This window comes from Heterodontus francisci, chromosome 3, assembly GCF_036365525.1.
Source record: "Heterodontus francisci isolate sHetFra1 chromosome 3, sHetFra1.hap1, whole genome shotgun sequence".
Lineage (NCBI taxonomy): Eukaryota > Metazoa > Chordata > Chondrichthyes > Heterodontiformes > Heterodontidae > Heterodontus > Heterodontus francisci.
This window is the reverse complement of record NC_090373.1, coordinates 140,886,313-140,907,712: the sequence shown is the minus strand read 5'-3', so window position 1 is coordinate 140,907,712 and position 21,400 is coordinate 140,886,313. Positions and strand designations below refer to the sequence as shown.

The window sequence follows — 21,400 nt, the reverse complement described above, 5'->3', positions numbered from 1 at the left end:
AACTCTGAGCCGGAGTTCCTCGAGCAGCCAACACTTGCTACAGATGTGTTCACCAGGAACCACAATGGGGTCCACCAGCTCCCACATCATGCAGGTACAACACATCGCCTGGCCCTGCATCTCGATTTTATTTAATTAGATTTTAATTTGTTTCTTAAAATTTCCAATTGGTCTTTAATTCTTAATCTGTAAAATATTTCTCCTATTCACCTTTAATCTGAAATCAACTTAGAATAGGTAATTCAAATTAGCAGTTACTTACCAACCAATGAATTTACGGTTTTCCTGTGATGTCACTGTTTTTATTCACTCTGTTTTTACTCCTTTAAATTACCCAAAAATTAGATTTGCACTAGGAACCTTGGTTCCCCCTCAAAAAAACACTACCTACTATTAAAAATGAACTGTAGACCTTTCTTTTAATTATTTTATTTTATTTGGAGATACAGCACTGAAACAGGCCTTTTGGCCCACCGAGTCTGTGCCGACCAACAACCACCCATTTATACTAATCCGACATTAATCCCATATTCTCTACCACATCCGAAACCAGCTATTTAGAGTTATTCCCCAACAGCTGCTACTCACCAACCAATCACCTTGCAGCTTTCCTGTGATGTCACTGTTGACTATTTTTCAAACCTCCGGCGCTGTCTGAGTGAACTCTTGCTCTCTCTCCCGGTCTCTTTATGCTCCGGCTTCGCTCTCACTGTTTCCCGCTCGTGAGTGAACTCTCTCTCTCGGTCTCTTTGTGCTCCGGCTCCGCTCTTGCTGTTTCCCGCTGTCTGAGTGAACTCACGCTCTCTTTCCGAGTCTCTTTATACTCCGGCTCCACTCTCGCTGTTTCCTGCTGTCTGAATGAACTCTCTCTCTCTCTCCCGGTCTCTTTATACTCCAGCTCCACTCTTGCTGTTTCCCTCTGTCTGAGTGAACTCTCTCTCTCTCTCTTTCCCGGTCTCTTTGTGCTCCGGCTCCGCTGTCGCTGTTTCCTGCTCGCTGAGTGAACTCTCACTCTCTCTCCCGGTCTCTTTATGCTCCGGCTGTTTCCGCTGTTGACTGCATATGGAATGCTTTCCTTTATTGGCCGAGGTATAGAATACAAAAGCAGGGATGTAATGCTGGAACTGTATAAAATGCTGGTTAGGCCACAGTTGGAATATTGCATACAGTTCTGGTCACCACATTACAGTTAGGACATAATTGCTCTGGAGAGAATACAGAGGAGATTTACAAGAATGTTACCAGGGCTCGAAAGTTGCAGCTATGAGGAAAGATTGGATAGGCTAGTGTTGTTTGCCTTATAACAGAGGAGGCTGAGGAGTGACTTAATTGAGGTGTACAAAATTATGAGGGGCCTAGATAGAGTAGACGGGAAGGACCTGTTTGCCCTAGCAGAGAGGTCAGTTACCAGGCAGCACAGGTTTAAGGTGATTGGTAGAAGGATTAGAGGGGACATGAGGAGAAATTTTTTCACCCAGAGGGTGTCTGGAATTCGCTGCCAGGAATGGTGGTGGAGGCAGAAACCCTCAATTATTTTAAAAGTTACCTGGACATGCACCTGAAGTGCTGTAACCAGCAAGGCTATAACCAGGTGCTCGAAGATGGGATTAGATTGGGCGGCTAGTTTTTTCGGCCGGCACGGACATGAGGGGCTGAATGACCTCCTTGTTAGCCGTAATGTTTCTATGGTTCTATTGGGAAGAATCAGAATGCATAATGGTCACCTGAGATTTCACTAAAACATATAGCAGTTTATTTAATACTGGTGTTTGCTTCAATACTTAAATGACAACGATTAATCTGTACTCCTTTGGCAATGTTAAACTCAAAGATGTGTATTCTAGATTGCTGCACTGTTACTGCATGGTAGATAATTAGACACGGTAATCTTAATTATAGAAGCCTAGCCCTTACAGGGTTTACATCATTAGTTATGTTGAATGCTACTAAGAGGTGGTTGAGCAAAATACATGTTTGGCCAACAGTGACTATATAATGGTGTGTATTATCTATTTCACTGGCTCCTCCAAAGAATTCATTCATTTAAAAAATAATGTTTTTAATTAAAAAAATGAGGTGTTGAAGAACAAGTCAAGATTTCTTATCTATATTAGAAACTTTGTTTTTCCATTATAAGAACATACTGAAAATTCCTAAGTGCCCAAGGAAAAGTCAGAATTAAATAATTCATAATTTACCTGAAATACATCTAAAATGATTTAGACCACACAATTTACCAACCAATGTAACGCATAATTGAGTGGCTCGGACTGAATAGGAAACTTTAAACCACTTAACTGTCATCTCACATCAGCCAGTTCTGCTTACTGGATTTCAGGCTGGAGTGTGACTGTGCTATTGGCTTGATCTCGTCATAGTTGAAAAGTTAGAAAGCATCCCCATTGAAACTAGCACCCCCTCCCAATGAGTTCTTTCTGAGGAGGAAGATAAGACTTTAAAACCTCCTACATGCAGAAACTTCTATGAATAAATAGACCAATAAATCACATTAAAAAGTATGTAAGCAACTGGAAATATCAGTCTGGAGTATTTATCGATAATGTGAGTGTCAATCCAAATGTATCCTCTTAAGATTTTTTCTTTGTCTTCAGTTGGCTCATCAGCAATTGGAGGATTTACCAGCCCTCTGTCCTGTTTTTCTCCATTTTGTGGCATATAATCAGGTCCAGCAAATTCAGCCAGATTGCTGACTTCTCCATCACTGTATGTACGTTCTACCATCAATGGTCTTGCCTGAGGTATTGCACATGTGCAAGGTAGCTGTAACAGGAGAGGCTTATATTAATGATCAAAATAGACGAACAATACTTGAAGGGGAAAATCTTGCAGGACTATGGGGAAAGAGCAAGGGAGTGGGACAGCTCTTTTAAAGAGCTGGCACAGGCATGATGGGCCAAACAGCCTGGTTCTGTGCATCTGAATCAATGAAAAGAAATAGTCATACATCAGGATTAAACATTGACATAGATTTATCAACACATACCATAAAATAGCAGTGGTCCAGTAGTGCAGTGGCTTGCCGTAGTGCACTACAGAATGCAGAAGCACAAGAGTTCAGCTGCACAGTTCCATATATAATGAGTCCCTGAACTTGGGTGGAAACTGCAGCAACTCAAGGAACATTAGCATGACCCTATGTACAAGTCTTGTCCAGCTAAGACAATAGTTAGATTAGTGCATGACATCCCTGAGACATGGGATGAGGTGATATATACATGAAAAGATGAGGTGAAATGACAAAGGCATTGGCAAGAAGACCAGTTGAGGTAAAAACAGAAAGTGCTGGAAATACTCAGCAGGTCTGGCAGCATCTGTGGAGAGAGCAACTGAGTTAATGTTTCAGGTCTGTGACCTTTCATCTGAACTGGCAAAGATTAGAAATGTAATAGGCTTTGAGCAAGTGAAAAGGGAGAGGGGGGAAGAAGAACAAAAGAGATGGTGTGTGATAGGGCAGAGGGCAGGAGAGATTAAGTGACAAAGATGTCACAAAACAAAGGCAAAGGGAGTGCTAAAAGTTATATTAAAAGACAATTTCCAGTTTGCTGTCCCTAACCGCCTCCTCTTTACTATGGACGTCCAATTTTTCTATACCTCAATCCCCCACCAGGACAGTCTGAGGGCTCTCCACTACTTACTTGAACAGAGGCCCAACTAGTCCCCATCCACTACCACATTCCTCCACCTGGCTGAACTTGTTCTCACTTCTCCTTCAACTCCACTCACTTACTCCAAATAAAAGGTGTTGCTATGGGTACCCGCATGGGTCCCAGTTATGCCCGTCTTTTTGTGGGCCTACTCAGGCCCCCTCCCCCAACTCTTTATCCGGTACATTGATGACTGTACCGGTGCTATTTCCTGCTCCCGCCCCAAACTGGAAAACTTAAACTTTGCTTCCAATTTCCATCCTTCTCTCACCTTCACATGGCCCATCGCCGACACTTCCCTTCCCTTCCTTGACTTTTCTGTCTCCATCTCTAGGGATAGGCTGTCCACTAATATTCATTATAAGCCCACCAACTTCACAGATACCTCGAATACACTTTTTCACACCCTGCCCCTTGTAAAAACTCCATTCCATTCTCCCAGTTTCTCTGACTCCGCGCATCTGTTCTGATGATGCAACCTTTGACAACAGCATTCTGATATGTCTTCCTTTTTCCTTAGCTGAGGATTCCCCCACACTGTGGTTGATAGGGCACTCAACCATGTAAGACCCATTTCCTGCACTTCTGCCTTCACGCCTTCACCCCTTCCCCTCCATCCCAGAACTGCTACAGGGTTCCCCTTGTTCTCACTTTCCATCCCACCTGCCTTCACATCCAAGGGATCATCCTCCACCATTTCCGCCACCTCCAGTGTGATGCCACCACCAAACACATCTTACCCTCTCTTCCCCTGTCAGCATTCCGAAGGGTTCATTCCCTCCGCTACATCCTCGTCCACTCCTCCATCACCACTGACACGTCGTTCTCTTCCCACGACATCTTCCCATGCAATTGCAGGAGGTGTAATACCTGCCCTTTTACCTCCTCTCTCCTTAGCATCCAAGGCCCAAACACTCCATCCAGGTGAAGCAGAAATTTCCTTCTACTTCTTTCAATTTAGTATACTGTATTCACTGCTCACATTGCAGTCACTTCCACACTGGGGAGACCAAACGCAGATTGGGTGGCCGCTTTGTGGAACACTTCCACTCAGTCCACAAACATGACCCTAAGCTTCCAGTTGATTGCCATTTTATGGGCGGCACAGTGGCGCAGTGGTTAGCACCACAGCCTCACAGCTCCAGCGACCCGGGTTCAATTCTGGGTACTGCCTGTGTGGAGTTTGTAAGTTCTTCCTGTGTATGCGTGGGTTTCCTCCGGGTGCTCGGGTTTCCTCCCACATGCCAAAGACTTGCAGGTTGATAGGTAAATTGGCCATTATAAATTGCCCCTAGTATAGGTAGGTGGTAGGGAAATATAGGGACAGGTGGGGATGTGGTAGGAATATAGAATTAGTGTAGGATTAGGATAAATGTGTGGTTGATGGTCGGCACAGACTCGGTGGGCCAAAGGGCCTATTTCAGTGCTGTATCTCTAAATTAAAAAAAAGAAATTCACCGCCCTGCTCCCATGCCAACATATCTGTCCTGGGCCTGCTACAGTGTTCCAGTGAACCTCAACGCAAGCTCAAGGAACTTCCGATTAGGCACTCTGCAGCCATCTGGACTCAACAATGAGTTCAACAATTTCAGAGCATGACTGCCTTTTTTTATTTTATTTTATTCTACTTTATTTTTTTTTTTAACCATGGGCCTGCCTTAAACATGTTTTTCAATTTTTGTTTTTGGACAGAGCTGTTCATTATTCTGCCATTAACACTCTCTCTGGACTAATGCTTTGTCTTTTAATATAACTATTAGCAATCCCTTTGCCTCTGGTCCATGACATATTTGTCATTTAATCTCTCCTGCCCTCTGCTCAACACACACTTCCCTTTTGTTCTTCTTCTTCTTCACCCCCCTCCCCCCCCACCCCCTCCCCCACCACCCCTTTTCACTTGCTCAAAGCCTATTATATTCCTAACCTTTGCCAGTTCTGATGAAAGGTCACAGACCTGAAATGTTAACTCTGTTTCTCTCTCCACATATGCTACCAGACTTTTTGAATATTTCCAGCAGTTTCTGTTTTTATTGCAGATTTCCAGCATCCGCAGTATTTTGCTTTTAAACCAATTGAGGTATCTGTTTTTGAATTCTGACACCAGCCAGATACATCAAAATGATCTTTTTCTCTGGAGCTATTCATTCAATATTCTCATGCAATTTAAAATCAGAAACAAAAAAAACACACTGTAAAATGTCTTCAGTAACAACAACATTTGAATAAAATATATCTTGGGAAGTATTAACTCCTGTCAGGATTTTCAATTAAAAAATAAAATCTTTCAAACTATTTTTAAATTTAGGTAACGAAATAATATTTAAACTTTGATCCATAATAGGAGCGACGGTGGCACTGTGAGAATGTCACTGGACTAGTAATCCAGAGGCCCAGGCTAACGTCCTTGGGACATGGGTTCAAATCCCACCATGGCAGCTGGTGGAATTTAAGTTCAATTCATAAATTCAATTAATTAGTTAATAAAAAATCTGGAATTGAAAGCTAGTCTTAACTGCCCATGCAAGCCACTCAGTTCAAGGGCAATTAGGGATGGGCAACAAATGCTGGCTTTGCCAGTGACACTCACATCCAATGAAGGAATAAAAAAAACTCCAAACTAGGGTAGGTAGTCTCTCTACTTCGCTCAATTGATAGCACATTTGTCTCAGAGTGAAAAAGGCTATTGATTCAAGCCCCCATCCAGGGACTTTAGTACATAATCTAGGTTGACACTTCACTAAGGGAGTGCTCCATCTTTTAAATGAGATGTTAAACCAAGACTCTATTGGCCCAAGATCCTATAGTGCTATTTTGAAAAAGAGCAGTGAGTTCAATATTCCTCCTTCAATCAACTCCACCATTAAATGATCATTCATTTTATTACCACTTATAGGATCCCTATGCAGTTGCCATGCACGCCTAAGTAACAAAAATGGCAATAGTTCGCGTAAAGCATTTTAAGGCCTTTCTGGGAGAGGTGTTGCCGCTCTATATACAATAGTGGTCAAGAAGGCATACGGCATGCTTTCCTTCATCGGACGGGGTATTGAGTACAAGGGTTGGCAGGTCATGTTACAGTTGTATAGGACTTTGGTTCGGCCACATTTGCAATACTGCGTGCAGTTCTGGTCGCCACATTACCAAAAGGATGTGGATGCTTTGGAGAGGGTGCAGAGGAGGTTCACCAGGATGTTGCCTGGTATGGAGGGCGCTAGCTATGAAGAGAGGTTGAGTAGATTAGGATTATTTTCATTAGAAAGACGGAGGTTGAGGGGGGACCTGATTGAGGTGTACAAAATCATGAGAGGTATAGACAGGGTGGATAGCAAGAAGCTTTTTCCCCAGAGTGGGGGTTTCAATTACAAGGGGACATGAGTTCAAAGTGAAAGGGGAAAAGTTTAGGGGGGATATGCGTGGAAAGTTCTTTACGCAGAGGGTGGTGGTTGCCTGGAACGCATTGCCAGCGGAGGTGGTAGACGCGGGCACGATAGCGTCTTTTAAGATGTATCTAGACAGATACATGAATGGGCAGGAAGTAAAGAGATACAGACCCTTAGAAAATAGGCGACAGGTTTAGATAGAGGATTTGGATCGGCGTAGGCTTGGAGGGCCGAAGGGCCTGTTCCTGTGCTGTAATTTTCTTTGTTCTTTGTAAAAATGCAAGTCTTTCTTTTTTGTTTTTACCCGCCTTTAAAGTAAGCCCTTAAAAAGTGCAAAAAATCAGAGATGGACTTAAGGTTGTTGATTCCACACTACAAAACAAAAATAATATTCAAAGGACACAGTATTAATGTTTTCACCTTTTCCCGGAGTTTTCTTTCTTTCCTCTCTTGTACTGTAGTTAGGTAATTCACAGCTGCATATTCCAGCACTGAGAGAAAGACAAATACAAAACTAACCCACAGGTAAATGTCCACAGCTTTAATATACGACACCCTTGGCATGGAAGCATTCACACCTGTGATGATGGTGGACATAGTTAGAACTGTCGTAATACCTGGAATTATAGGGAGAGGACATGTTTTACAAATGACACCATTTATAATCAGGAATTTAGACAACAACTCTCTTACAAAATGTATGATAGCTAATTGTACTTATGTAAATGTATCCAGTTACTTATTAGCTTTTTTTTTAAAGTGAGAAATCTAAAAGGAGGACCAAGATCAACTATAATGACATCATTAATTCAGAAAAGGTTAGAAAAAAGGTAACTTAAATATTGAAAAAGTGATAGAAAACTGGGGCTTTAAAACTTATCGGTTACAGAAGGAATGGAAAACTAAGGAAGGCAAGGAGGTGCCTGGGAATGAATAAATTAAGTTAGGAGGTGATGTAATGAGTCTTAATTTTGAGAAATAAAGAGGACCTTGAAAGGAACAGAGAAGGAAAGGTAAGAGGAGCAATGACCATAAAGTAACACCCATAAAGTATTTATAAAGGAAAAGAATGATGGGAGGGAAAGGTTGATAACTAAGAGATTAACCGCTGTAACATTGTTACAGTGATAATCTCTAAAAGATCATACCTCATCAAGCATTTTTACATTGTCCCTCATATATGTCAATAACATTCAACATGGTGGACAAGTTATTTCAATATACAATGATAGTGGAGATTTTCCTTGATCTGTGCACATGTGCTCTAATCAGCTGGATTTTCAAATACTTGCTATCTCCCTGATAAGGGAGAAGGTTCAGAAAGGAAGTCTTAAATATGCTTTGCATCCAATTCCAATTGTCTGTCAGCTGTGACCCAGTGAGTAGAACTCTCACCTCAAGTCAGAAGGTTGTGGGTTCAAGTTCCATTCCAGATACTTGAACACAAAATCTAGGCTGACACTCAATGCTGCACTGTTGGAAATGCGGTCTTTCAGATGAGACGTTAAACCAAGGCCCTGCCTACTCTCTCAGATGCATGTAAAAGGTTGCCCAATACTATTTTGAAGAAGAGCAGGGGTGTTTTCCCTGGTATCCTGCCCAATATTAATTTTTCAGCCAGCAAATAAAACAGATTATCTAGTCATTATTTTATTGCACTTTGTGGGAGCTGTCATGTTTCCTACATTATAACTGTGACTCCATCTCAAAAGTATTTCATTGGCTGTAAAGCCCTTTGAGACATCCGAAGGTTGCGAAAGGTACTATGTAAATGAAAGTTTTTTTTCTTCCTTTTATCTGCAAACCATTTTCTGCCCAGCTGTATTTTGTATGCTACAGTGTTTACACACATTTCGGAGTAAATTTTCATCTTTTGCCCTCATGGACAGAAAATCATGGAATATATACACCAAATTCCCAATATGCACTCTTAGTATAGAAAACTCAGCATCAGGAGCACCAAAAATGAAGATTTTTATCCATTCATGTCATTGGCAAGCATGCAAAAATATTGAAATGAATAACTGATAAAGAAATATTTCTTTATGAATTTGCGGGGATATCATTTTTATTTCCTCATAACTGCACATTTGGTTTTAAATATTCTCCCACATATTATTACCCACTAAGGCACCAGGAAATAGATTGTAATGGAATCATTTGCAGGATTTCAGAAGAACAGGAACACATGAAAAGGAAGGCATGTGTAAAGGGGTTCCTTTACTATCAATTTTGACAGGAGCTCAAGAGGCACAAACCTCTAAATACAAATAGCAGTGTCCTGTGCCATGCAATAAGTGAAGATAAAGTTTATGAAAGGGGTTGGTTTGGATGCACCCTTAGTACTGTATTTCTGATGAAGGGTCACTGACCTGAAACGTTAACTCTGCTTCTCTCTCCACAGATGCTGCCAGACCTGCTGAGTATTTCCAGTATTTCTTGTTGTTATTTATATTGTATTTCATGGTTGAGGTGGTACAAAATGAAAGAAGGCATACAAGTGATATCAGCAAGGGACCTAAGCCACTTCTGACATTATGGCACCAACATTACCTGCAGGCCTCAGTATACCTATTTGCAAATTAATAAGGACAACTGCTTGTGCAGGTTGTATGTCAGCAGGAAGCTAGTTGGAAGACTTTGACATTTTCTGCTAGAATACCTGCAACCTAGCATGGGACTGCCAGTGGCTGCAACAGTCACTTTGGCCCTTACCTTTTATGCCTCAGGATTACTGCAAGCATGGCTCTACAGGGCACCCACCATGTGCAGCCTTTATATAAGGGGTTGGTCCTACACAGCTTTGCCGCTCACCCTTAGACTCGGCACCATGCCTGTACATTGGGTCATTGTTCAATTCATTTCACCTGGCATTTCTTTTCCACTCTCCCCTTCAGCCTTGGCAAGAAGTTTGCACCACCTCCCACTCCCACTTATTTAAAGGTAAGTGCCTGAACAGTGGAAATTTTTACATTCTTTAGAAAAGTTCAAAAGTTATTCCAACCTGTTAACAGTCTATAAGTCTCATCTGCACTATGATTTTCCAGTCCCGTCAAAAGGCTAGCTTTCTGTACAAGGACAAAGGTACACCTGGAGCTGTGCATGAAGATGGAAGTAATCTGACCCAAGAACACCATTTGCAGGCAGCGGCTATGGGTGGAACTATCAACCTCGGCAGTGGTGTAAAACGGGCAGTAGCAGATTGGCCTGAGTTCCTCCCTACACTCCTACACAAGGTCTTAACCAGTCTGAATTTCACCAGGACGCAAACATTCACCCCAGCTTATTGATGTAGCTGCATTGTTTTACTTTTCTCACCTAACGGAACTCTGGCTGGTACAGCTCGGCGATCAATCCAGAATGATACCCAGGACAGCATGACCATCAGAGTCGCTGGGAAGTAGGTTTGTAACAAAAAGAAGAAAATGTGGCGATGCAGTGTAAAATTGATGTACAGGCGATTGTACCAACCTGTGGATTGATATGGGAGATAAATAGTTATTATTGTGTCCCATTAAAGCAGCAAGGCTTTGAAGCGAAAGTTTAAGATAGAAACATAGAAAATAGGAGCAGGAGTAGGCCATTTGGCCCTTCGAGCCTGCTCCGCAATTCATTATGATCATGGCTGATCATCCAACTCAGTAACCTGTTCCCGCTTTTCCCCCATACCCTTTGATCCCTTTAGACCCAAGAGCTATATCTAACTCCTTTTTGAAAACATACAATGTTTTGGCCTCAACTGCTTTCTGTGGTAGCAAATTCCACAGGCTCACAACTCTCTGGGTGAAGAAATTTCTCCTCATCTCAGTCCGGAAAGGTTTACCCCATATCCTTAGACTATGACCCCTGGTTCTGGACTCCCCCACCATCGGGAACATCCTTCCTGCATCTACCCTGTCAAGTCCTGTTAGAATTTTATAGGTTTCTATGAGATCTCCCCTCACTCTTCGGAACTCCAGCGAATATACTCTTAACCGACTCAATCTCTTCTCATATAGCAGTCCCGCCATCCCAGGAATCAGTCTGCACTCGCTGCACTCCCTCTATAGCAAGAACATCCTTCCTCAGATAAGGAGACCAAAACTGCACACAATATTCCAGGTGTGGCCTCACCAAGGCCCTGTATAATTACAGCAAGACATCCCTACTTCTGTACTCAAATCCTCTCGCTATGAAGGCCAACATACCATTTGCCTTTTTTACTGCCTGTTGCACCTGCATGCTTACCTTCAGTGACTGGTGTATGAGAACACCCAGGTCTCGCTGCATATTCCCCTCTCTCAGTTAATAGCCATTCAGATAATAATCCGCCTTCCTGTTTTTACTACCAAAGTGGATAACCTCACATTTATCCACATTATACTGCATCTGCCATGCATGAGCCCACTCACTCAACTTGTCCAAGTCACCCTGAAGCCTCTCTGCATCCTCCTCACAACTCACCCTCCCACCCAGTTTTGTGTCATCTGCAAATTTGGAGATATTACATTTAGTTCCCTCATCTAAATCATTAATATATATTGTGAATAGCTGGGGTCCTAGCACCGATCCCTGCGGTACCCCACCAGTCACTGCCTGCCATTCGGAAAAAGACCCATTTATCCCTACTCTTTGTTTCCTGTCCGTCAACCAATTTTCTATCCATCGCAATACACTGCCCCCAATCCCATACGCTTTAATTTTACATGCTAATCTCTTATGTGGGACTTTGTCGAAAGCCTTCTGAAAGTCCAAATAAACCACATCTACTGGCTCCCCCTCATCAGCTCACTAGTTACATCCTCGAAGAATTCTAGTAGATTTATCAAGCATGACTTCCCTTTCGTAAATTCATGCTGACTCTCCCCGATTCTACCACTGTTCTCCAAGTGTTCTGCTATAAAATCTTTGATAATGGACTCTAGAATTTTCCCCACTACTGACGTCAGGCTGACTGGTCTATAATTCCCTGCTTTCCCTCTACCTCCCTTTTTAAACATACAGCTCATTTTCAGTTTAACCTGAAAAAAATAGCCCGTTTAGATGATGATACAGGAAGTAAATACAGTGGAATTTTTTAAACAAAGTTTGTTCAAAATTACAACTTTTCTGCCCTCCATTGCTAGAGGGGAGTATACAGAACAGAGAAACATGGGTGATCACTGGTCCATGTGTACTGAACCACAAATCTAGATTTCATGCCTTGATTTAAATTTAGAATGTGTGGATCCCAGAATATTGTGGGGAGGAATAGTAGGGGAACTAACCAGAATTTTCCACACAGCTTTGAAAATGATAATGGTACCAAAAGATAGCAAAATTACTACGTCATTGTTCAAGAAAGGTAAGAAATGAGCCAAAGTATTACAAGACAGTTTATTTTAACTCTGTTGTGGGTAAATTTCAAAAGTCCAAAATATGGGATAAAATTAGCGAATACCTTGCAAAGTGATGGGCTAATGAGGGAGATGTCATCATTATTTTGTGCTTGACTAATGTGTATATAGGTAAATGGGAATGTGATAGATGTTTATGTATGGATTTTCAAAAGGCGTTTGCTAAAAGTCTTGGGGTTTGATACTCCTCCATAATTCTACCCAAAATCAGAATGACAGTAGTGAAGGAGGGCAAGTTTGGGCAGTGAGTCCTCCCGCTGCCTCATCGCCTGACCTGAATTTCCCCTCTCTGCCCTCGATAGGCCTTTGCTAGTTGCCCCATCCCCAGTTGCTGCATGTGAATGGTGGTGGAGTGGGTGAGGCCTGTGTCCCTGATGGACTTTTCACCCCTTCCTGGGGTCACCCTGTGTAAGATGGCAATAGGCCCCAAGGTACCCCAATGGAACAAGCGAGCCTAGTAGAAGCCTCCTCTGCCCCTAGAGGCCTGTCAATTACCTTCCTTTGCGGGTCTTACTGTCTACTGAGGATATTAGAGTTATGGGAAGGACACAAATGATATCCAGAATGAGAGGTTACAATTATGAAAATACACTTGAAAAATTGGGGCATTTTTACTGGAATAGAGAAGGCTTAAGGGGGATCTATCAGAAGTTATAAAAATTACAAAAGATTTTGAGAGAGTAAACAGTGTGAGATTGTTTCCACTGTTTGGTGAATCATTAGAAAAGGAGCATAAACTCAGAACCATCGCTGGAAGAATGAAGGGAAAAGTTATCTCACAGAGTTATCAGAACATGGAATGTTTTACCACAAGTAGTTACTGAGGCAGAGACTATAACAAAATGGAAAATGGAATTGAATACATATTTCAAAAGGAAGAATTTTAAAGAATAAGTTGAAAAGAGTGGGAAATGGAAGTGAAGTAAATTGCTCCAGTTGAAGAACTGGTACAGGCACATTGGGCTTCTTCTATGCCAGTGGTTCTCAAACTGGGAACCACGGACCCCTGGGAGCCCACAGATACTTTGCAGGGGGTTCACAACGTTAGGCCAGGCCAGGAATGAGAAACCTCCCAGGCGCCGTGGTCAAGAATAAACAAGTGAGCAGCGAGCAGAGGTGCATTCTGCTCCTCCCCCATCTGCGCTCCTGCTCTCCCCACGCTCCTGCTCTCCCCACGCTCCTGCTCAGTCCAGGCTCCAAACTCTCCAGGCTTCTGCTTTCTCTAAGCTTTCCTCTCCACCTGCTTCTGCTCTCACTGTGGTCTACTTCCCTATTTCTCCTGCTCTCCCACTGCACCCCTCGTACTTTTTCCCTATTCTGCTCTCCCTGAGCTGCGGCTCTCCAGGCTCCTGCCCTAATTGTGCTCCTGCCAAGGATAGACAGACTCTGCAGTGAGATGCAAGCACACCCATCTAACTGATATCTGAAAGTAAATTCCTATTTTCTTCAAAGCATTATCAAAACACTCTTTATATTCAGCACTTTCATACATATAGTATTATAATTTAGCTCAGGAGTGTCCGAGATGACTAATCCATTTGAAAAGGGGTCCAAAATCAAAAAAATTTGAGAACCCACTGTTTTATGCTATGGTTCAAGGTTACTGAGGCCTCAAAATCCCTGCACCAGGAGTGCACTCACAGCACAATTCGGGTGTATAGACTGGAAATTGGAGCAATGACAAACTTTTCGAAGTGTGGAAGCTGGTGTTACTTGTGCCTGTACACCATCTGCAACACCTACACCACCCACCTCCCCAGTACAGATGTCAACAGTTGAGGTAGAACTGCTGGGAAGATGTCCTATGGCAGTAACCCTGTTACTTCTGCCTCACTTGCTCGCCATGGATTTTGTTGTCCCGCCAGGAGCAGCAGCGGGTGCAGAAATGGCGGTCGCCCTACGTGGGACCCGTGCCGCCACACCGTCGTGATTCTGAGGCGGGCGGCCACTTAACATACTGATGGCGGCCATCCCCCCTCCGCCCCCAATCATGTGGTGGAGGCAGCATTGGCGACGCCATGAATGGCATCACCTGATGCAGGAGCAGGTGCTAGCTCTATTTTGAAAAGACTGCCAGCCTGTAAACATAATGCAGCGTTGACCCCTCCCCCCATCTATATGCAGAATGCAGAGTTAATCCCTTCCCCCCCAACCATCTATACACAATGCAGAATTGACTGCTCCCCTATCTATACACAGAATGCAGAGTTGACCCATTCCCCATCTATACACGAATGCAGAATTGACCCCTCCCCTATCTATACACAGAATGCAGAGTTGACCCATTCCCCATCTATACACGAATGCAGAATTGACCCCTCCCCTATCTATACACACAATGCAGAGTTGACCCCCTCCCCCCATCTATACACGAATGCAGAGTTGACTCCTTCCCCCTTTATCCTTACACAAAATGCAGCGGTGACCCTTTCCCCTCCTCGGTGGTGCCAGCTACTTGTGGACGGAAAAGAGAAGGTGCGTGAGCACCGCAAGCCATGCTGAAGATCGGCAAGGGATGGGAAGATCGCGACGGATGACATTTTAATGTATGTAGAGAGGTATTTTAAATATTCAAACTTGGGTCCTGTCACAGAGGCACCACCACGGAGGTTCCCCTCCGCCAGGAAGATCAGGCCCATCAATCCCAGCGTCGGGTTCTGTGGCAGCCACTATCGCTTCGATTCTGCGGCACCACCCCCCATGACAGAAACCGAGGCGGGGCCGAGCACACGATCCGGCTCAAAGTGTGCCTACATGACACAAGCACACTAGTGTGGAATGGCCCATAGTCTTTTAAAAATGATTTCCAAATGAAAGGGTGACATTTTGAAAATTGCTCACTTTCCTAGGTTTTATTTTGTCCAGTAAATCATTCACCTTATTAATGCGGTAAGGGTTTGCTTCAACATTGCCCCCCCTTCTCTCCACCACCCCCACCCGCCGCCCCCACCCCCCACCACCCCCTGTTCCCACCCCCAACAAGATAGCTCCACAAAATACAGATTCAGAAAGGATCCAAGGTAATGATTGCCTTGATTTAAGTAACATTACATATAAATTAACGTATGAATTTGAAAAGAAAAACATCTCACTAAAAAAACCTTAAAATAAATGCACAACCTGTACTACTGTAAAAGGCCAGCTTTGTGGTTGTGTGAAATTCTTGTATCATGAACTGAGACAGAGAAATCTTTTCGTCTGTCGTTAATGATGCATTGCCACTCTTCCAGTACAGCATGAGGTCATCGTCAGTGTAAGCATCTGGTAACAACATTGATCAAAGGTAACTTGGTTTTAGTAGCATAGACAATTAGGACAGAGCAGAATTAAATAATCCTTGCAGTACTGATATAATTCCACATATGATGAGACGAAAAAGCGAGCTTGATAACATGTAGCAAAATCTCTGTGGAGAATGAAAACAAATGTGCAAATACAGTGCAAAGCAAACTGATCACACAGACCAATGATAAGCACAACACAGGACTACGTGCATGCTAAACAGCAAAAGCAGCATGCAATAGACAGAGCTAAGCAATCCCATAAGCAATGGATCAGATCGAAGCTCTGCAGTCCTGCCACATCCAATCATGAATGGTGGTGGACAATTAAACAGTGAACCAGAGGCAGAGGCTCCACAACTATCCCTATCCTCAATGATGGGGGAGCCCAGTGCGTCAGTGCAAAAGACAAGGCTGGAGCACTTGCAATCATATTCATCCAGAAGTGCCAATGATCCATCTAGGCCTCGTCCTGACATCCCCAACATCACAGATGCCAGTCTTCAGCCAATCCGATTCACTCCAAGAAACAGCTGATACAACAAAGGCTATGGGACCTGACAACATCCCAACAGTAATACTGAAGACTTGTGTTCCAGAACTAGCCACACACATAACCAAGCTGTTCCAGTACAGCTACAACACTGGCAATGACCTGACAATTTGGAAAATTGCCTAGGTATGTCCTGTCCACAAAAAGCAGAACAAATCCAATCCAGCTACTTACCACCCTATAAAATTAATGGTAGATATCTGCCGGACTATCAAGCGGCACTTACTCAGCAACAACCTACTAAGTTTGGTTCTACCAGGACCACTCGGCTCTAATCCTCGTTCAAGCCTTGGTCCAAACATGGACAAACGAGTTGAATTCCAGAGGTGAAGTGAGAGGGACCGCTTGACATCAAGGCAGCATTTGACAGAGTTTGGCATCAAGGAGCCCTAGCAAAATTGAAAACAATGGGAATTGGAGGAAAGCTTTCCATTGGCTGGAATCATACCTAGCACAAAGGAAGATGGTTGTGGTCATTGGAGGTCAATCATCTCAGCTCCAGGACATTGCTGTTGGAGTTCCTCAGGGTAGTGTCCTAGGCCCAATCATTTTCAGCTGCTTTATCAATACCTTCCTGTATCCAGATGCAGCAAGACCTGGACAACATCCAGGCTTGGGCTGATAAGTGGTCAGTAACATTCGTACCATATAAGTGCCAGGCAATGACCATCTCCTTGACATTTAACAACATTCAATAGCATCACCATCACTGAATTCCCCACTATCACTAACCTGGGGGTTGCCATTGACCAGAAACTTAACTGGACCAGCCATATAGATACTGTGGCTACAAGAGCAGGTCAGAGGTGGGGAATTCTGTGGTGAGTAACTCACCTTCTGATTCCCTAAAGCCTGCCCACCATCTATAAGGCACAAGTTAGACATGTGATGGAATACTCTCCATTACCTGGATGAGTACAGCTCCAACAATACTCAAGAAGCTTGATACCATCCAGGACAAAGCAGCCCATCATCACCTTAAACATTGACTGTCTCCACCACCGGCGCAAAGTAGCAGCAGTGTGTGCCATCTACGATATGCACTGCAGCAACTCGCTAAGGATCCTTCAACAGCAGCTCACAAACCCACGACCTCTATCACCTAGAAAAAGAACAAAGGCAGCAGAAGCATGGGAACACCATCACCTACAAGTTCCCCTCCAAGCCACACAGCATCCTGACTTGGAACTATATTGCTGCTCCTTCAACATTGCTGGATCAAAATCCTGGAACTCCCTCCCTAACAGCACTGTGGGTATACCTACACCATATGGACTGCAGTGGTACAAGAAGGCAGCTCACCCCAACTGATCTGAGCAATTAGGGTTGGAAAATAAATGCTGGCCTTGCCAGCTACATTCATATCCCATGAATGAATGTTTAAAAAAACTGACAAAGACCCATGAGGATCCAGCCTTGCAATACAGTGTAGCACTTCACAGTTTAGCTGATGGAATGGCAACATGAACAAGGCCTGTAAATGGGATAAATCTTTAATGAAAGGCTATAACAAATAACTGTATTTCTGAATATGGATAAGTAAATAGGTTCCATCTATAGTATAAACCCTTAAAGTTTCCATATTATCACAATAGAAAATGCATTGACAAATATGTATTAGAAAGTAGAATTTGAATAAGAACTAATATTTTTAAACTTATATGAATTATGAGATGAAACGTTAATATTTGTCGGTGTTTTGTTAAAAGAAAAATCACATACATACATGTGCCACTGACCTCTAAGAGAACTGACGTGGAGGTGACTGGCTCTGAGAGGCCTAATTGTAACTCTCAGCAGGAGATCAGTGCAAGCGGACAGTATTTCTGCCTGGGTGTTTGAGTCGAAGGCCCGTCAGATTTTTAACTACCAGGCCTCATTCGAGTGCTGCCAGTCAGCTGCTCACCTGTTTGGGTGTAAAGCAACAGCTGGCTGGCAATTAAGATTGGGTGGCATAGAGCCCACCCACTAGCACAAAGTGAAAACCTCCGGTGCTAGGGTAAATCTGGGAGAGGGTCTTTTGGCTGGGAAGAGGGCACCTGGGGCAATGGAGGCCTAGACATTCCTTGTTGGGGCAGGAATGAGCATTCCAGCTTCTCCAAGCTCCACCAAGGAAAGTTGTTTCACTTACCTTCAGTGGCCTTGCTGCCTTCATAACAGCTAGTGGAGTGGCCACTGTGGGTCAGGATGTTTCCCCTTGTGGGACAATCTAGAACTAGGGGTCACTGTTTAAAAATAAGGGGTCACCCATTTAAGACAGAGATGAGGAGAAATTCTTTCTCTCAGAGGGTCGTGAGTCTTTGGAATTCTCTTCCTCAAAAGGCGGTGGAAGCAGAGTCTTTCAATATTTTTAAGGCAGAGGTAGATAGATTCTTGATGAGCAAGGGGGTGGAAGGTTATTGGAGGTAGGTGGAAATGTGGAGTAAGCAGTTCAGCCATGAACTTATTGAATGTCGGAGCTGGCTTGAAGGGCTGAGTGGCCTACTCCTGCTCCTAATTTGTATGTTCATATGTACTCATGACCTGGTTCAAATGCCATCAGGGTTCCATGTATGTCACACAACCCCGATATGCATGTAATAATGAGGCTCTCCCTATTTCTTTATTTTTAATCATTTATGGAGTGTGGGCCTCGTTGACAAGGCCAGTATTTATTGGTCATCCCTAATTGCCCTTGCGGTTTGCACAGATCTTCCACCAAAGTTACAGCAGACAATTGGCACAAACCACATGGAAATTCAACCCTTATGACCTTCATCCAGCTAATTCTAATCCTCTAGTTAAATCAATATTAAACAGTGTTCAAAACATTTGGAACTATTATATTTTACAATTAGAAAAGGACATTTGGTTACATTATGAATTGCTATGAATTTCCTACTGAGGTGATTAGAGGGTAGCCACAACCACGCTTATATGAAATTATCAGGTTTTGATGTGACACAATGCCTGACTTACAGCTCTCAATTTCCAGCGAGCAGCTCTGGGTGTCGAGAGGAAAGCGACTGAAATCCATGTAACACATTGATGTTACTGTAACCCTGCAAGCAACATATCAAATGTTGTGACTATTGCTTTGAGCTAAAGCACAAAAACAGTAACGCTGAGCAAGCAAGGGAGCAGTTAAAAGGGAGTGGATCCATTTCACACTCCGTTCTCACCAATCTGCTACTTTAACGCCACTGATTCTGATGGCGGATGAGGCTCCCCAAGCGCAAGATCCTGTAAACAACTCCTACCCCTGTCCCCGATAACCTTTCTACCAGCAGTCCTCTTCTGATGCTGATGGCAGCCTGATTTTTGATCATATTAGCCAGCCAACTGCTGCCTTCCACCAGGAACAACCACATAGCTGGTCAGTGGGATTTAAATGATACCTGGCAGTTACAATTTGCCTGACCTCTGACTCACATTCCTGCATGGGATTACCATCCACTCCCACCGGAAGATAAAGTCAAACCTCGTGGGTCAGCAGAACTGTGTCATCTCCTGCAAGGAGCCTGCACCACAGTGATCAAGACATCTCCTCCCTCAATTTTTCTGCCTCCATACCTTTCCAGGATAACATAGGGGTCAGCTGCAATATCAGTCAATACAGTGTCTACACATTTATCAAACAGGTGGATGATGTATTCGCCTGCATGGGCAACACTTTTGATCTCTTTTCTCAGTGAATAGCAACATCTATTGAAGTCAGAAGAGGATAATATTGGGCAGGGTGTAAAACAGGCATTCCATCCGATCCCATGGATTTCCTGTCTGGAGAGTTAGGTTAAAATTCCCCTCAATATTTCCATACATCCGCAGGGTTTCCAAAGAACTTCGGCTGAGGTTACAGTGATGGAAAGACTGTGGAGAGCCCAATTTTCCTGTTGCAAAATTGGATGCAAAGTTGGAAGAATTGTGCATTGTTTGTATCCGTGCACTAAAAGCTGGGGTTTTTTTGCACTTGTGTACAGTATATTAAAGAATTGAGTGTTGTCCAATGAGTGTGTGGCACCACAGCCTGATTTCAGTGGAGACATTTTCAATGGTGAGTGCAAGGAACAAGTGCAAGGAGCAAATAAATTGGTAATCAACCTATTCTTTCTTATTAAAGACTTTACAAAATGATGTATTACTTTAATGTTTGGAATCCTGTTGCAATGGGAGCAGGATCTGGTGTTTGTAAAAAAAGAAAAATCCCCTTTGTTGTTAAAAATAAACATAGATAATATGAATAACTTTTTCTTCCCCTCATGTTTGCTATTGCATCCACTGTGCTTCATTTATATTGTCTGCTTACCTCAAACTATACAGTACCTTCCCATCAGGATAGACACGCAACATGATATTGTCTGTGGTTGTATCATGTATAAAGGACCTTTTTGAATGTACAAAGAACATATCAGGGACCCAGATCTTTTTGACCAGCCTCCCATCAAAGGTCATACTCAGGTTGTTAGTGCTTGGGAATGAAAGACGCTCATCTTTCCAGTAATGCCTTAGGTACAATGTCATTGTGAAGTCCTGTGAGAAAATGTCACACAAAAAAACATCAGATTATCTTTCTACCAACCTCGAGAACTATTTTAGAATGGTTACAGTGCAGAGGGAGGCCATTCAGCCCATCGTGTCATAGAATCATAGAGTTATACAGCACATAAACAGGCCCTACGGCCCATCGTATCCATGCTAGCCATCAAGCACCTATCTATTCTAATCCCATTTTCCAGCACTTGGCCCATAGCCTTGTATGCTATGGCGTTTCAAGTGCTCATCTAAATACTTCTTAAATGTTGTGAGGGTTCCTGCCTCTACCACCCCTTCAGGCAGTGTGTTCCAGATTCCAACCACCCTCTGGGTGAAAACATTTTTCCTTAAATCCCCTCTAAACCTCCTGCCTTACATCTATGTCCCCTGGTTATTGACATCTCTGCTAAGGGAAAAAGTTTCTTCCTATCTACCCTAGCTATGCCCCTCATAATTTTGTATACCTCAATCAGGTCCCCCCTCAGCCTTCTCTGCAACCCTAGCTTATCCAGTCTCTCTTCATAGCTGAAATTCCCCAGCCCAGGCAACATCCTGGTGAATCTCTTCTACACCCTCTCCAATGCAATCACGTCCTTCCTATAGTGTGGCGACCAGAACTGTACACAATACTCCA

General features: G+C 43.3%; 1 protein-coding gene across 3 annotated transcripts in view; it reads right to left on the bottom strand.

Annotated features, from left to right (window-relative positions):
* Window positions 1–2,204: 2,204 nt before the first annotated feature.
* LOC137352990 (gamma-aminobutyric acid receptor subunit rho-1-like) overlaps window positions 2,205–21,400 on the bottom strand; it is a 32,010-nt gene continuing 12,814 nt past the window's right edge. For 2 of the 3 annotated variants that reach the window (XM_068018855.1, XM_068018847.1), the window contains exons 4-9: window positions 20,540–20,763; window positions 19,213–19,295; window positions 15,541–15,681; window positions 10,364–10,516; window positions 7,466–7,662; window positions 2,205–2,781 (exon numbers count right to left, since the gene is read on the bottom strand). In XM_068018855.1, coding sequence (XP_067874956.1) covers window positions 2,482–2,781; window positions 7,466–7,662; window positions 10,364–10,516; window positions 15,541–15,681; window positions 19,213–19,295; window positions 20,540–20,763 — 1,098 coding nt within the window. In that variant the 3' untranslated portion in view covers window positions 2,205–2,481. The remainder of the gene's footprint in view (window positions 2,782–7,465; window positions 7,663–10,363; window positions 10,517–15,540; window positions 15,682–19,212; window positions 19,296–20,539; window positions 20,764–21,400) is intronic. The other variant, XM_068018850.1, reaches the window with a different exon arrangement.